This window comes from Amblyomma americanum, chromosome 4, assembly GCF_052857255.1.
Source record: "Amblyomma americanum isolate KBUSLIRL-KWMA chromosome 4, ASM5285725v1, whole genome shotgun sequence".
Classification (NCBI taxonomy): domain Eukaryota; kingdom Metazoa; phylum Arthropoda; class Arachnida; order Ixodida; family Ixodidae; genus Amblyomma; species Amblyomma americanum.
In genome coordinates this window covers 115,948,001-115,965,305 of record NC_135500.1, presented here as the reverse complement: position 1 = coordinate 115,965,305, position 17,305 = coordinate 115,948,001, and the positions used below count along the sequence as shown (strand labels likewise).

Here is a 17,305-nt window from a genome sequence, read left to right as displayed (position 1 = left end):
CCGATGTTCGCGTTTTACAGGCGGCAGTGCTACGCGCGAAGAGCACGCGTTTGCGGAGCAACAGTTCGTATGCTATGTGCACCTCAAGTTCACTATACCTAGTTCACTATGCCTCAAGTATGGCGGCCGGCCCGCTGGTTGGACGGACGGACAGACAGACGGACGGATGGATGGATGGGTGGGTGTGTAGGTGGATGGATGTATGAATGAATGAATGGATGAGGCTTAATCATTTAAATCGGGCGGTGGTTTACGCCACCCAGCCATGACTTGTGAAATTTTACTCTTGTCTTGATTTGAACCACCAATCAGATAACCTTCGCTTGGTTACTTCTACCCGATTAAAACCTACTTTCCCTTCACTGTCCTTAAACCCTTATGCCTTGGATAAATCAGCCCTGCTGGTTTCCACTGTAGGGTGAAGCACTTTACAAAAATGCCTTGGACAAAACCCACCACAGCGACCCTCCACAGCATCGCGGTGGTGCGGAAATGTTTTCTCTATTTCTGGTTTTGATTTTCTCTCCATATGAAAAATTTATTTCGATTCGGCAGTCCGTTCATTTCCTGCTTGCATCCTCGCGTCGAAAAACCCTCAGTATGTCAGTGCTTCATGGAAGTAGCCCTCTAGATAGGCAACGCCGGAAAGCAAAGAATAGACGGGATCGTGGCTAACAGCAGTTCTCGGAAGAGCATCCCTTTTCAGGGGAAAATTCCCGTTCAGTTCACAGAGACCCTACGGAGCGCACAACAGCGACAACGGCTGAGTGGTCGGGCTCTCCAAAAAGCTAAACACACCCCCGCTTCGTCACACTTGAGCATAGTTGTACGTAACGCTATGCGGGTGATTGATCGCTGCCAATCAATTACATTTCCATGTCATTTTTTAATTAATCGATTACTTTTTCAAGCGGTAAAGTTCCGCTAATTGAATTACTTTTATCTAATTGATTAATAGGGCTTAGTTACTTTTTTTCAAAAATCAAGCTGCAACACCCTGTACAGGTTGGAGGTTGGAGAGACTAAACCTGACTTAAACACAGGTGCTAACGGAGATTATTCCTTCGTGGCACTGCGGCAACCGACTACTTGCGGAGAATCATCTTGCGTGATCATGCCCGCACCAAAACCAAATCACCGCATCACCGCCGCCTTCTGCGCCTGTCCTCGTCTCGAGAAATGTCATGTGGCCGCTCTGTATAAACCTCCGTCCTGTCTGATAGCGACACAGCTTGCCTCCACTACAGCAAACCCGGACGCTTCTGCAAAAAAAAAAAAACGCGAAAAAAGAACGAAGCGCGGCGCTCTTTGTAGAGGACTTTGACAATATAGCATCGAAGCACAGCTCAACTATACGACCTGTTGCGTATGGTGCTCAAAAGTTTTAATACTGTCCTTCGCTCTATCGCATTCATCGAGGAGGTTGAGTGCAGTTTTTCAAAATCAATTTCTATAGAAAATAACAACGTGTAACAAAATACCAAACAAGCCACAGTAGTTCATTGTATTCTGAAAAAAATTGAAGTGATGGCAATAAAGTTTGGAAGGAAAATAACACAAGAGTAACAAATTATTTTTCTGTAATTATTCAGTCTGCAATCTCAAACCAGAGCTACGCAGTGATTACACGCCGCATAAAGCTGCTAGCCCTAGCATCCAACTATGAGCTGCGGGACGAGCGAACATGCGGATGGTACTTGCACTTTGGCCAGCCCTTGACACCACTGGGGGTCGCCCCGCGAACGCTGTCGGCTTCGCAAGCACAAACATGCAGCCTTACTGCGAAGAGGTGGAGCAGGCTAAAAGATACTTGCAGCTCTGCTAGCGTCCTCGAGATGCTCCAGCATGAACACACGTGACCAAAGTGCCTGCTGAAACTCGTTGTTTTTACGCGATAGCATAAAGAGCCCGTTGAGCCGTTTTGCGTTGACTCTTGTTGCACACCGCGAAATAATAAACAAAAACTATATAGCCGGAAGCGCAATTTGAACCCAGGCCGATACGAGCAGATGCGTTCCGCTAACCAGTGCTTCAGACGACAACGCAACTGCCACAGGCGAAAGACCCGCCTGTTAAACATCCAGTCTCTGCCCCAGAGATCTGGATGTCGCGGTCTTCATCCACTTATCGCGGTCTCGCCACTGACGCCGCCGTTGAAACACCACACCGGGTTGCTTGTGCTATCGATAACCGGGCTTGAGATTGAAGTTTTTACCTTTTTTTTTAACGGGACATAAATATTTAGAAACTTGAAATATTTCACTTTCCACGTGCAGACGACAAATTTTTAGCTGGTCAGTATGTCGCGAATGCGGCTGAAATCGCCAGTACCTCGCAAGTAATATATTTTGCTAAGCAGGCGTAACCGGCCTCGTAGTGCACCCCTTTCTCGGAACGCTTTCACGCGGTTGTATGCGGCGCGCGTACAGTAGGCGTTGCAGCAGGGATGATGTGCAGTAAGCGATATCGTGCTGTAGGCATCGGGAAATCAATGTTTTTGAGCAGTTGGGAATTCATGGCTCAGAGCGTTCATTGTTATCAAATACATTTGAAGACGGGACCAACGCGCTCTTCTTAGAACCATTTTAGTGGCAAGTCAGAATTCGTCGCATTGCTCAAATTATATTGCGATTTGCTCGGATACACCACCATGACGTCCTCGCAAAAAATAATCGATTGACGCATGCCCAACTGAAGTTAAATTCCCGCGTTTTCCCACCAGTTCCGAACGCGCACAACAGAAAGCAAGGAAAAGTTTGGCAGAAGCCTCACGACGCAATCGGCAGTAGGCTCTAGCGGGCAGCCGCCGCAGCGAGCACTGTGTCGACAAGCTCACCAGTTGCTGTAATGCCGCAGTCGCGGAGGCCGGCACGTGTCCGAGACTGAGGAGACGGACGTCGCCGCGATGAGCGAAGCTCCATGGCATCCGCCACTGGTTGCATCCACGAAGTCCTTCAGCACGCACAACCTCAGTTCGCGCACACTTTCAAGCACTCACTGCACACCTCAGGAGAGGCAAACGCCTGAAATAAACACAGATTAAGCGCGCCAGTGCAGAGCTCCTTGTGCATGGCCGCCTCGCGGAATGGCGGAGCGATACACGATGAAAAGCTCCTCACAAACACAAGCCGCGGTTACATTGCAGCGTAAATTCACAGCGGAGCGAGTTGGCGTGGCGTCCACTGCGATAAGGCACTGTTTGTATGGGAGAGCATCGAAGCATCCGCGATAGTGGCGCCATCTTGTGTCGCAGATGGGAGTTCAGAGAGATTACACAATGGCCAGTAACAAACGTCGCACGACCGTACTGTTCCCGACGAAGTAGGAAATCGGGGAGAGATCGTCGCAAATCGATTTCAGCAAGTCGCGCGACTACCAGGACTCGCCATTTTAACCTACCTTTCTGCCGCCGATGCTCCTCCCCTGAAGCGAGCCGACGCAAGGAAAACCGGTCTCGGTCGCTGAACCCCACAGCATTCACAACAAATGCCCTGAGAGACGCGACGAACGGCCGCTTCATGCGAGTATGTTTTTGCAGGCTAGTTGGTGCCTAAGCATTCTGGGTTTTTTGCGCAAAAGACATGACACAAAAGAAACGAGGTAGACAGAAAAGCGCTTGTCCTGTCTACCTCGTTTCTTTTGTGTCGCGTCTTTTGCGCAAAAAACCCAGAAGGCCGCTTCATCCCACGTTCCCAAAGGCTTCCAACACGCATGCTTTTCAGGTACTCCCCAAAAAGGTTCTCCCTCGTTCTGCGGATTCCTACTCGAGGATGCCATCTTTGCTACGCCTTACTGCAACTACGATTGCCTGCACGCAGACCGCGCGGAGGCGAACAGCGGCAGCCACGCTATGTTCGCTAGAATAGAATGGCAACCACGTGGCAAGGCTCAGCACAGCGGAGGAGAGAAGCCGGGCCGCGCGCAGAAAGAAAGCTTCGCACCCCTCTTCCCAGAAAAGGGAGACCCCGCTCACAAGGGTGCTTTGACTCGCCTCTACCTCAGAAGTGGACCGAAATAACCTTGCGCTGCTTACAGTGCTACACTGTACATTGTCGCGACGAACACAGACGTGTAGGCGTCGTGCAGGCACGAAACATTGTAGTCACTGGTCTAAAACACTAGGTCCTCCGCAGCATTGCACTGAACCCTGTCCTCTCCCTATCCCATTTATTTCCTCTGGACTCAGCTCAGCTACTTCTGGTTACGATGGCCGAAGCCGCGGCCAACACCTTTTCATTCCTTTTTAGCGCGAAAACATGCTCATGAGGTGGAAAACAAGCAGGTGTCGTCCAAGCCAGGCGGACCGGTCCGCAAACCTACGTGACGTCATGACGCCATCGACAGTGCCTACATCACCAGGGAAAACAAAAAAAATATATATATTCTTTAAGATAAAACTGCCCATTGAATGTTCGAATCGAGACTGGCACTACGAGATGAGCTTCGCTGTCCGCTTCATTACAGGACTGCGCCATCACAGCTTTTTTTTAAGCATGATATTTATTGCCTTGATGCAGTCGTCTGCCTATACGAAGAATGTACAAACCATGAGGGTAACAGTGGCAAATTAACACAATGAATAATATGACACACATAATCGACGTAGGAGAAGAAACAATTCAATTAAGACCAAGGCGGCTGGATCTCCCGCAGAAGCGGCTCGCTGATTGCGCTGTGCTGCCGATGATTGCGAAAGTTCCAGTTTGCGCCGCCGCCGTAGCTGCAGTGATGTTGGCTATCAGCGAAGGAGTAGTTACGTAAGTATGCAAGGCAGTAGAAAGAAAGTCAAATGGTTAGAAATAGAACCGCTGTTGAAGGACGTTGAAATAGACGTGTACGCTCTGTGCGAGACGCATCTGAGGGATCCGCAAGATCCACCGTTAACTGATGCATGCATCTGAGAACGGTGCAACAGAACAAGAACGATGAATAAGGGAGGAGAAGTAGGTGCGCAGATACACCAAAGACCAACTTAACAAAGAATGAAATCACCCTGCAAAGAACATGTCTGGCTATTTCATTTCATTTATAGAAGTCTTAAAGGCTTGTGCGCAACACTGAAGTTGGGGGCAACAGCAGTCTGGAACAACACATCGATACCAGTTTAACAATAAAAAACAGCAAAATTTTCACTAGAGAAGAAACAATAGCACAGAATGAGATTATCTGGTAAGGCTAAAGCATCAAAACGCAGGTGACTCGCAAGTTTTGTGCGAGATGTTGCTCGATCTGTGCGCGAAGCAATATTATTAAGCAGGACTTTACATCGGGCTCTTGCATCTGGAAGGAGTGATTCATTCGTCGCTGACGTGCAGCCTTTCATGAGAGCTACTAGACTGCTTTAGGCGAGGGGACTTTCTTGAAGCAGGGGTTGTCTGTTAATAGTGTAGTATAAAAAGGAATGCCGGAGGCAGAGGCGTGATCGATGAGACGAGATTGAAGAGTTGAAAGGGAAAGGGTTCGTTTTAGTGCTATGACGATAATATAGCGCGATTACCTTGGCGTCATAAACCGCGCAGCTCGGCTTTGAACGTCTCGTAATTCATTGGTAAGGTATGATTGACGATTTCAGATTAAATCTCGAGTCATTCTATTTTTCTGCGCACATGAGACGAACCGTTGCTCGTTTGTCTTAGTTTGGCAACCTAACAAGTTATTGCGCAAAAAAGAAACGGTCACTCGTGAAGAGATTGTTATCGCTCCCTGCTGATTTGCCGACCAACCATAGAGGTGTCGCCTGTCGCGTCGCGCAGTTTTTATGGCTTCCTTAGCAAATCAAGCTCAGCGCTGTTGCCTTATTAGACGGTCAGGTAGCGCGACAAGATCGACAGTGACGTGCGCCTGTGCAGAGATGTGCCCAATGTTAATTTGGACTTTGCCATATTTTCCTTGCAGGTGAACAATTCACGAAGGTTGTGAGACCAGCCTCTACGTATATGTATTCTTTGTGAAAAAAGTGGGGCTGTTGTCACAGCTAACTGCCCGTGTATGGGAGGAGCAGGAGAGGCCTAATCTCATGTCGGAGCCGGCCTTTTTGCAGTTGAGACCGGTGTGAGAATGAAACACGCCGCCAGCTGCACCTCAAAAAGCAACATCTGGCTTCCTGCGCACGTCAAGAAGGTACAATTCAGGAGGCTCAAAGATATCAACTTCACTTTGTCCTAGGTTAAAAACGAAAGCTGGATGTCGCAATCAGGACCAGCACTTCAACTGAGACCAAACCGAAGAAACGAATGAATATCTCACCACCAACACAAGAATAACTTGGAGAACTTTCCAGTGCTTTCCAAGGCACAAAAGTTGAACCTGCGCTATTTTCTGTATTGCCAGAATATTACGAGCATTTTCAGAGCCCGTATACGGACACAACCTGCTCACTTAACAAAATTGTACTCTCAAGAGAACTTGGCTAATAATATTGACGTGCTTGTGGAGATGGTTATTAGGGTAGAACGTTGGGCCAGTTGGTGTAGCGACATAATTAAAAACATTGCGCAGAATAACACAGGACGGGAGGGAGAAACACGCACACACACACACGAGCGCAAACTTGCAACCGTATTTTCAGAAAAGATACACCGCCTTAAGAAGCAGAGAGGGCGCAAGCGTACAAAATTCAAAACATCACGTGTGGGAAGAAAAGAGCACGCTCATAGATACAGTAAAAATTTCATCAAGAATAGGCACACGCAGAATCTGATCAGAACTAAACGGATTTGAACAACAAATGCAGGCTATCCATTGCGGAGAAAGGCGAGTTCTTTTTTGAGAAGGGCCACCGAAGCCTTACTCACGCAACCTTCCGTAGAGCTAATTTTAAGGGCCTCTACAATTCCCCGGGCCATCCTATCGGAAGCTCGCCCGATAACAACAGTGGAACGGAGGAAAGGACGGCACTGCTGTTTCTTCTTATTCCTGTCAGTATAGTGTTCGCATTTGAGGCAATGCAAAGACAGGTTAGAGCCGCCACTTGCGCCCAGAGAATTGGCATGCTCTCTGAGCCTGTCATTGAGACAGCGCCCTGTCTGGCCTATGTACACAGACCCACAGCTGAGTGGAATCTTATACACCACACCAACAGTACAAGGCACAAACTGAGTTTGGTGTGTGATTGCAGATTTGTTATTTGCCCTTTTGCTTTGGCACCTGCTGGTCATGGCAAACAGGCGGGCCAGTTTCAACGGGGCTGTAAAAACATCAACTCCGAACTTATTAGCCACCCTCTTGGCATTGTGCGATAGCTTGTGCACATAAGGAATGACTTGAAAAGGTCTTTTTCTCTTGCCAGGGTGGGGTGAGGAACATCGACGGCCCTCTCAAGCCTAATAAATTGTTTGAGCATCGACTCCGCCACAGAACATATTACCGGTCTCGGGATTCCGGCTTGCTCCAAACGTTCAACCTGGTGGTCAAAACTGGATTCGACCCTATGCGTGCATGACTTTGAAAGGGCTGATCTAAGACTCATCTCATTCTCGTAAAACGTGGCATCGTGTCTTCTTGTCTTAGTCCTGTCCGCACCTCATGCATGAAAGTTTTTCTCAGCAGTGCAAGCGGTTGGAGAACGCTGGTTACCCTTCCCATGCTCTGGTTTCTGTAGCGGAAGGCGTTCTAAAAAAATTCTGCCAGAAAAAAACGCAAGAAATTCAAGAGGTTACGCTTGAGAAAGAAAAAAGTTGCTGTCATCCCTTACTTTCATCGGCTTCCCCATAATCTTAAAAAAATAGTGCAGCGTTCTGGAGCCAGAGTGGTTTTTTCAGCCCCTAAACAGTTACGTTATTTACGCACGAAAAATTTGACAAAATCCAAAAAGGCGTTTGGCTGTATTAAGAAACATAAAAATAAATTTGTTGACTGCATTAAAAATGTCGTTTACCAGATAACTCTTTCCAGTGGCAAACAGTATGTAGGCCAAACAGGCAGATGCCTTAATGATAGGCTTCGGAACATGGGCGTGACGTTAATGATATGCGTGGGAAAGGTTTCTCAGCCCATTGCCGTGTGTGTCATTGTATACCATTCCTAAAAAAAATGTGTGGTCTTGAAAATGCACAAAAACCGCTTAACACGAGAGATAATTGAAGTGGAATGGATTTCCCTGTTGGAAGAAGATGATTGTGTGAGTAGCCCTTCAGTAGCTCTGTTGCCAAAGGAGCTCTTATATCTGTCTGATATGCGTTGCTAGCTGTGGTTTGATAGTAATTGTATGATAAGTCAGTATATAAAAACCACCCTTCTTTTACGAAATAAATCTTTGTCGTAAGTAAGCGCTTTGTGGTGTCGTCTTTCTGTGTCCCTGTCTTTTCTGCGCTATAAATTCTACCGTTCAAATGAACCAACAAGCCTAAGTATCTACCCTTCTGAGGTTGACAATGACTTTAAAGTAGGCAAAATAGTATATGCGCACCCAGTCGTTTCCTTAAATGTGGGGAAAAATTGCGTGAAAGCTTAAAAGAAAATTAACACCAGGTATAAGCATTACTAATGAACCGCGTAAAGTTGATTGCGCTACTCAAGCTGAAATTTTCACAGCACTGTTACAGCATCAGTTACGCAGCATTCACACGGAAATGACCACAGGAGGGCGAAAAGTTATTTCTGTAATTATTCCTGTTAGGGCACGCGAAAAAAAAATGTATGAGTCTTGTACATTTTGTTACAGGTGTGCCGTTCCTGCCGGTAAAGGCACCAGCACACAAGAAGTATATGCTGCACCATGACCCATTTGTGTAGAATATATCTTCATTTTCCTGTACTGCCCGCATGGAAATCGTCAAACTCGTGAGCACATGTTTAGTGTGTTGTTTGGTTTATGGTTTATGGTGGTTTAACGTCCCAAAGCGACTCAGGCTGTGAGAGACGCCGTAGTGAAGGGCTCCGGAAATTTCGAACACCTTGGGTTCTTTAACATGCACTGACCTCGCACAGTACACGGGCCTCTAGAATTTCGCCTCGATCGAAATTTGACCGCCGCGGCCCGGATTGAACCCGCGTCTTTCGTGGAAGCACTTAGTGTGCTGTGGCAGGCATGAAGGGTTAACGTGCTTACCTGGAGCAAGATTGCATATAGCTAGTGATACCTGATTGCATTTATTTATAGTAGTTTAAGCTAGGATGGACAGTGTAAATAGAACCGCATATCAAAATAATGTAAATTAATCATGTCTATAGATATCAGATGACAGCAGAGATAGGTGTGGGTGACACGCGATGTTGTTTTGTGACTTTGGATTTATCTTACTGAACACAATGACACGGCGGCCTCATTTTAATCGGTGCAAAATGCAAAGGCATGCAGATTCGAAGAATCTGAAGGTAGTCATAAATAATTGAACTTGTGCCTTTCCCTGCTGCATATTTTGTATTGGCTTCTTTTACTTACTATAAAAAGACTAATTTGAAATTATTTCTGGCAATCAGTTTTGAATATCTGCAGTCAAGTACCTGTAGCTATAATGGAGCCAGTTCATTTTAATACTAATGATTGGTTTTGCACTGATGTAATTTTACGATCATAGCTGAAACTAAACTGCAGTTGAACTTGCAGCTTTAACAATTTTTAATAATTGGAAACCCAATGCCTAGATTAAGCGTTCGAAGATTTCAGAGTACAATATTGGTTTGGTTTGGTTTGGTTTATGGGGGTTTAACGTCCCAAAGCGACTCAGGCTATGAGTGACGCCGTAATGAAGGGCTCCAGAAATTTCGACCACCTGGGGTTCTTTAACGTGCACTGGCATCGCACAGCACACGGGCCTCTAGAATTTCGCCTCAACCGAAATTCGACCGCCGCGGCCGGGATCGAACCCGCATATTTCGGGCCAGCAGCCGAGCGCCATAACCACTCAGCCACCGCGGCGGCCGCAGAGTACAACATTGATTAACTTGCAGGTGATGGTGTGAGTCAAATGCAGATGTGGCAGACCATTCTCACCATGGGGTCTCAAGTGCTCGAAAGCCCTGATGCCAGATCCATCTTCGTACACGTCTCGGCTGGACTGGTTAACTAGCTGGGTGGCCATACCAGGCTCCTCAATGATTACATGAGGTGCCTGCAAAGATGTTGAGTGCTGCACATCATGATCAAGAGTTCTCTTCGAAGATCAGAACAGCTTGCATTGTGTAACAGAACGCATTCATCCACACTCAGCTGCAGGTCTATAACACCACCGGCGAGTGGTGACAATAGCAGGGACATCAACATATATAACAAGAGGAGGACACAGCACTTTAGGGTGATACTTAAAGACAGGAAGTGTATGATGAGCTGCGTGTGGGAATCGCACTCACCGCCGTAGTTTTCACATGAAGCTATGCCACAAGAAATCAATGTGAATTTTCTCTCTTTGAAGTTTGACAGCCGACTGCTAAGAAGCTGGTGAAGTCTTCTTCATTTTGGTGCTCTACTTTGATCAGGACCATATTTCTGGCTTTCAATTTATTAGTGGTGTTCACGAAAGCAGAGATTAGTTTTAAGGCGAAAGTCTTTATAGGCTCAAGACTCGCCAGCGGGGATATTTGCAAAAAAGTGTCACGCTATAGCTATCAATCAAATGTTGAGGTGTCCACCGAGATTTCGAAATGTGAAAGATACTGCGTCCTTTCCTCAAAAGCCTTTTCTTTCCTCGAAACGCATATTTTTACATTCCTCCACGTAATCAGACAAGTGCCCTCGCAGTTATCTGTTAATTAGCAATACTAGTGCTTAATAGCTGCGCACGAGCCTACTGCGCATGCGCGTAGCGTCACTGAGTGGCGCCACCATCGTTCGAGGGGAGCGCTCCCCAGGCAATCTTTCCAAACGCCGCCTGAGCGCCGACCTGGGAAAATGTTGCCTAAACGCACTGTTGTGTCTCCAGCAATACCCGCCGTGGTGGCTCAGTGGTTAGGGCGCTCGGCTACTGATCCGGAGTTCTGGGGATGTAACCCGACCGCGGCGGCTGCGTTTTTATGGAGGCAAAACGCTAAGGCGCCCGTGTGCTGTGTGATGTCAGTGCACGTTAAAGATCCTCATCTGGTCGAAATTATTCCAGAGCCCTCCACTACGGCACCTCTTTCTCCCTTTCTTCTTTCACTCCCTCCTTTATCTCTTCCCTTACAGTGCGGTTCAAGTGTTTAACGATATATGAGGCAGATACTGCGCCATTTCCTTTTCCCCAAACCCTATTAACATTATTATTATTCGCCAGCAATCAAGCGTTTCCGCGCAAGTGTATGTCAGCGAAAGTGTCGTGAAGCGAACAATTGTGTAGTCTTTAATAAACATCATCACCACACATCAGCGGCACAAGCAGCAGCACTGTGTTAAAGGCTTTCGCCTCACCGCACCTTAGGTCAACCAAATGGCCCTCTGAATTTTTATCGGGGGCTGCAGTTTTTTCGGGAGTCAGGAAGTGTCCCAGTTGCTTTCTGCCTGCCATCGGCCAACTTCCAGAGTGTGTACTTCAACACATCCTTTGGTGATATTCAAGAAATGCCGTTCCCTGGTGCAGTGCCTCCTTAGGTTTCCTGCCTGTACACAATGCAATTTTATTTGGTGCTTCAGTGAAAGACAGGAAGGCACAAAAGTGTTTTCCTTCTAGCATCATAGTGTTGCCTGGACATGCTTTCACCAGTGGTTTTTTGTTTCCTTTTGTGTTTTTGGAGAGTCAGCAGCCAACAGTATGCTCAACATACAGCATAGTCGCTGCGTCTGCATTCATTTACAGCATCTCTCCAGGCTGCAGCACATCTTGTGTAGCACTGTTCGTGTGATAACATTGCAACATGATTTGCCTCATCGCATTTGGTTGCCTCTGTGTGACTGCTTCTTTCACATGCTGCATGTAGCTCTACAGCAGTGAACTGTATCTCTTGAAGTAAAAGTCAGGCCATTGTTTCATGTTCTTTATTTTCGAGATGGAAATGCAAGGTTAGGGCTGAGTTCTGTCCGGCTACCCATTGTCATCTTCTAAGTGAAATTTTTACCCCAGACGATAATCAACAAATCCTACACCAGTTGAGTTGAACGCAACTTGATGTATAAATTATGCAGTTCAATAATGCAGCTGAGAGATGATAGTAATAGTACTATTAGCAAACTTTTGATCTTTCTGTGTTACTCAGGAGCTCGCCCCAAGGCGGGGATCTTTATCTTTCCGGTATTCAGGGTCCGGGATAATTTTCTATGCTGGGCTATCAGCCTCCCAGTCAAACTGCGTTCGATTCCTTTTTCATTGACTCCGTCTTTTGCACTTTGCTTCATGTAAATTGGGGATGTTTTTCGGTAGTTTTAAGAAAAATCCCAGAGAACCTGTTTACCCCCTAGACCCTTAGTATGACTTGACCGTCAGTGTTCATGCTGCCCTTTTTTTGTTTAGCAAAGGTGACTGCAGGGTACTCCTCTTTTCAAATTATGCAACAATAATGTGCGTGTACACTGCTGTCGAACGTTTATGAAAGTGGGTCTGTCCAAAAAAAAATTACTTTTGTACACGAGGCATAATGTTCAATATGTAATGTTGCGCTAGGTAATAATTCGCAGTTAGGCTGCATAATGAATTCTAGGATTTTGAAGGACAGTGATGAAAATAAATTATTTTAGAAAAAAGCGCTTCCACTAACTTTTTACTGTACTTGTAAAATACACCCCACTCATCTTAGACAAGTTGCAACACCTAACAGGCATAGCAACATGTCTCGCTCCCCAATATACTAGGGGGACACTTAAGCACAGCATTCAAGGGCATTACGTGAAAGGGTTAACGGCTCCCATCACTGCTTTCTCTTCACACGCACAGTCACTGTTCTTCATTCATGTTCGTATATGTATCGCAATTACCCCAACAGAGGTTCCACAATCTTTTCTTTGAACTCTTGCACTCTGCATTTCACCTGCATAATATTACTGTAACTGGTTTCTCATTGATTGGCACATCTCCAGTTCACTGCAGTAATTATATTAGCAAGATTCAAATGAATCCAACAGCACACAAACATCACTCCCCTCCGCTTTGTACCTCAGTATAGCCAATGTGCCACCAGAGTCTGGTTGGTTGCGTGTACCTGGCTGGTCACCCAAGGGTCTTTGAAGCCCGACTGAAATTTAATCAGTTTTTTTACGTAAAATCTGTCACCTTATGAGGTGAAGTAGTTTAAGGCATGGCAGAAATTTGAGTTAAATTACAAATTTTGTTTTCAGTTACTTTTATTTCAGACATGTACGCATGACGCGGTTTTTTGACAATGCCGGCTTGATAACGCTAGGATTTCTACTTAATGGCAGCCTTAATGATGTGTTATAAACCTCTCCTTGGCAGTGCTATGTGCAGGCTTTCCATGCCTTTCTTTTCTAGTTGCACATATCGCACAATAACATCTTAACACTAATCACGATGCCACCACAAGCCACGCAGCAGTATAGATATCACCTGGTAGTAATCGCAAAGAAGAAAATTTTTTTATCTGACAGTCCAAAAAAAATATAGCAGCCTATCTCCGCCTTAGTTAGTTTGGTTTCATACTTCTGCTTGAACTTGAAGAGAAAATAGCCAGCAAAGTTGCACAAAGAGGTGATTATTCAGGGACCCTAATTTTTATGTGCAAGCACTTTCAATGACTCAAATTTCATCATTTTGCAAACTGTTCTACCATTATATTCGTGATTAATACTTTCATTTCATGCCTCTTGGAAATTAAGAGTCAGACTTGCTTACAGTGTTTCAAACTGCCTTAATCGTGCTGCAAAACACAATTTGCCCTTCATGTGCACACAAAACTGTGTGTCTTAAGTGTTACATTTTTTCTTTCATGTAGTCAAGGGCTATAACAGCCTTCTTCCGATAATCTTGCGCACTTCAAATGCTTCTTTGAGCAAATAATTTATGAGCTGTACACGAGCTTCGTTCTCATTAAAGACAGGCCCTTTCTTATTGTAATTTGGTAATGTATTGTTACAGAGCGACGTCGATTTGTCGTGAGTGTCTTTTCATACTTTTGCCAACACTGCAATGCCTACAGATGGTATGGTGGCCTTCATTGAACTGTAGAAGTTATGTTTTCAGTGTGCGTAAAGGTTTTTGGTTGTTAATATCTAGGCTCGAAAACGGCGATGTACGTTGGAAATTCCGTAGCACAGGAGAAATGGAAAAAATAGTAAGATTGCTAAGTTATGTATCAATTTTTACGGCCGAATATTATGTAGTGTGTATGGCTGTGGACAAAATTGTACATGAGAGCATTGAAAACAGTATAATATACACCGATTCCCTGAGCCAGTCGCAGCGCTGCAGTCAAGCAATGCAGTTGAACCCTTAGTAGCCGACATATAGACCTGCATGTTTGCAAACAAACGAGGTGGCGCTGCAGTCGCCAGCGGCTCGTAGTAGGCAAAAAGCCAGGGAGTGGCGTCGCGAAGAGGGATTGAACGCGGGTTTTCAAGGCTTGCAGGGTCGTTTCCAGTTTCTGCGAATCACAGCAGTGGTTGATGCTTCCAACTTAGTAATTTCTCGAATTATACGAGCTCGCGTAGGCCACGTGCGGCGTATTCAGATAAATAGTTTGCCACTTTGTATTGTACGTACAGTATAGTAGTAAACACAAAGCGTTTCTGCCGTTGGTTTATACTCTAGGCATTGAATAAAATAAGTTTTGACACTCTGCACCAGCCGGAATGATTCTACTTCGGCACAGTAGTGAGAAGTTCTGGCGTTGTTTCGGCGGAGCAGACGTGCGCTCACTGTCTGCTGACATAAGTACGTGTCGCGCTGTGCAAAAATTTAGGACAGCGTCGTGTACCCGATCTCCTCTGCCTAAGCGCTGTTTTTAGCTGCATGATCACGCACCAGCCAGGCTGAAGTCTCCCATTGTTAAACTGTTCGATTTGGTGAAAATGTTTGATTTCTGGAATTATTTTCTTTCCTAGCCCTGGAGTCTTGTTTCGTGACGAAAAATTATAGCAAAATATTCAGTACAAATTTATAAATTACGCTTTTTAGATGCGGGGCCATCGAAAATTGTGTGGCAATTTCTTTGATCTCAGTGCCGCATTTCTTTGACCAAAGCGAAAGCGGAGAGTCCATAAACGAGGGAATAAACTTTAAGGTTCGTTTTCTGACCTCTCACATTTTCTACGACTGGCATCACTCACACCTTCGTAATTCCGTAACGCATGAAAATAAAATGATTCCATTTGTCGCAAACTATTCCTGCGACATTGAGGAGCGTAAAAAATCTATCGATTTGTTTCCTACACGTGCAGTACTTTGTTAGTTATTTTGTAATAAACGTTTTCATGTAATTATGCATGCATAAGAACCGAACATCTGAAAAAAGAACTAATCGCGTCATCACACAGAACAGGTCTTTGTGTACATGCTGGCATAAAGAAAATGCGCATTTTCTACTCAGTTATTTAAGACTTGGGATGTTTTGACGTGAGTGTTAATTATAATTACCCTGAACTGCACCAGGTATAGCTAAAAATAAAAGGCATTACTGAAACTAGGGTAGCAAATTCATATTTGCACCAAGTTTAGTTACACATCGCATGCATAAATAACGAAAACACTTTTCATGCCGCGTCCCCTCTCAATCTCGACACGTGTCTGTTAGTAGCACGCCTGCGGCTGCTTCTTTCCAAACAAGCTTCGCGATCATGTATTACCTCATGAAACATGACACATGCATGATGCAATGAAAAAGCATATGGCGTTTAGCACACTTAAGGTACGCTATTCTAAGCACACCAACGCGACCACGCAAGATTGACACAACGTACCAGACTTGTTTCTGCTCGAATGAAATAATTACGTCGTCATATCAAGAAACAGTTTCAAGTAAATATTAAATGTCATAAAACGCGCCATTAAAACATGGTTTACTATTAACAAAAAAACGTATTACTTGGGGGCGAGTGAACCTGTCGGCGCCTCGTGCACTCCGGCTCAAGGTGATAAGTACGTGTGCAGCTACATATGTGCTTTTTTCCTTGGGCAATTATGAGCCTTCTATCCTGATGTTCAGGTGAATGAACGCAGTAACGCATGCTATTAAGTGCATTGAGTAGCAGTGCCAATCGACTCCCATACTTCGCGCTTTATTACCGTTGCCCATTGCATGTTAGCCAGTTTCCAATGCGGTATTTATGTGCGAGAAACCCATCGAGGCTAATTTAAATTTCTTTTTATGCTACTACGCGGATCCAACAGTGACGCAGCTAGTCAATACATACTGCTTCTGCAGTGCACAGGTATGATGCAGCCGCCAGAGCTGCGGCAGCTGCGGTAGGCACGGGCAGCCGGAACCTGTTTTGCCTACCATGCGAAAGTCGCTGCTAACATCAGCCCCACCGCATCTTCGTGACTTTGCTGGGTGGAGGAGGTCTATACACAACATAGAAAATTTCGCAACACAAGGACATGCGATGAGGTTCTGCTGGGTCCCGAGCCACGTTGGCATAAAGGGTAACGAGAGAGCAGACGAGGCAGCAGTACGAGCTCAAAATGGTTAAATGAAAAATGTGGACATACCATGTAGAGACTGTTGAAGTTGATACATAACAAATTAAAGAACAGATGGCAGACAGAGTGGGATAATGAACTCAGCAACAAACTACACCTCATAAAACCCACCTTAAGAGAATGGAAGTACTGCAGACACCAAGAACGTTTCACTGAAGTAATCTTGTGTCGCCTTCGCCAAGGAAACACATATTTGACATACAACTACTTACTTACAAAAGAAACCAAACCTGTTTGCGAAAGAGGCGCAGACGAGCTCACACTAAACGATATCTTATTTACATTTTCAAACCTAGAAAAGCTAAGAGATAGGTATTTTAGTCAATTTTATAATCAATGCATTGCATTTCATCCAGCGCTGCTCTTGAGTGAGAATGGAACTGCTGACATTTTCGATAATTTTAACTTTTTACGGGAGGCTGGTTGTCTTAATAAACTTTGAATGCCTCACTTTTCATAGGTAGACCTCAGCCACTTTCTCACTCACCCTGGGGAGCTGCTTCTTGCTGCTGTTCGGGAATATCGTCACGCGAATAAGGAACACTTGAAACTATCACAAACGGCTCCAAATAAACATACCGCGAAAACCGGCACCGTTACGTCTGGCGTAGACAGCTTAGGTTTGCCGCTCGGTCAACTCAGTGTAGACGACTACAAAACAACTTGGGGGAAACTGCCGCTTGCCGCTGTTGCACAAGATGAAGCTCGAAGTCGCTGTCAATACTCGTAATAGCCACATGCGGTAAATATTTTGTGTTTCTCGGCATAGCTACCACCTACTAGGCCTGGTTTCTCACTCTGCTTCG

At 45.4% G+C, this 17,305-nt stretch overlaps 1 protein-coding gene across 5 annotated transcripts in view; it reads right to left on the bottom strand.

Moving 5' to 3' along the window:
* Positions 1 to 3,172, bottom strand: part of LOC144128264 (histone-lysine N-methyltransferase PRDM9-like) — a 51,962-nt gene extending 48,790 nt beyond the window's left edge. For all 5 annotated transcript variants that reach the window (XM_077661533.1, XM_077661534.1, XM_077661536.1 and 2 more), the window contains exon 1: positions 2,837 to 3,172. In XM_077661533.1, coding sequence (XP_077517659.1) covers positions 2,837 to 2,942 — 106 coding nt within the window. In that variant the 5' untranslated portion in view covers positions 2,943 to 3,172. The remainder of the gene's footprint in view (positions 1 to 2,836) is intronic.
* Positions 3,173 to 17,305: the final 14,133 nt, after the last annotated feature.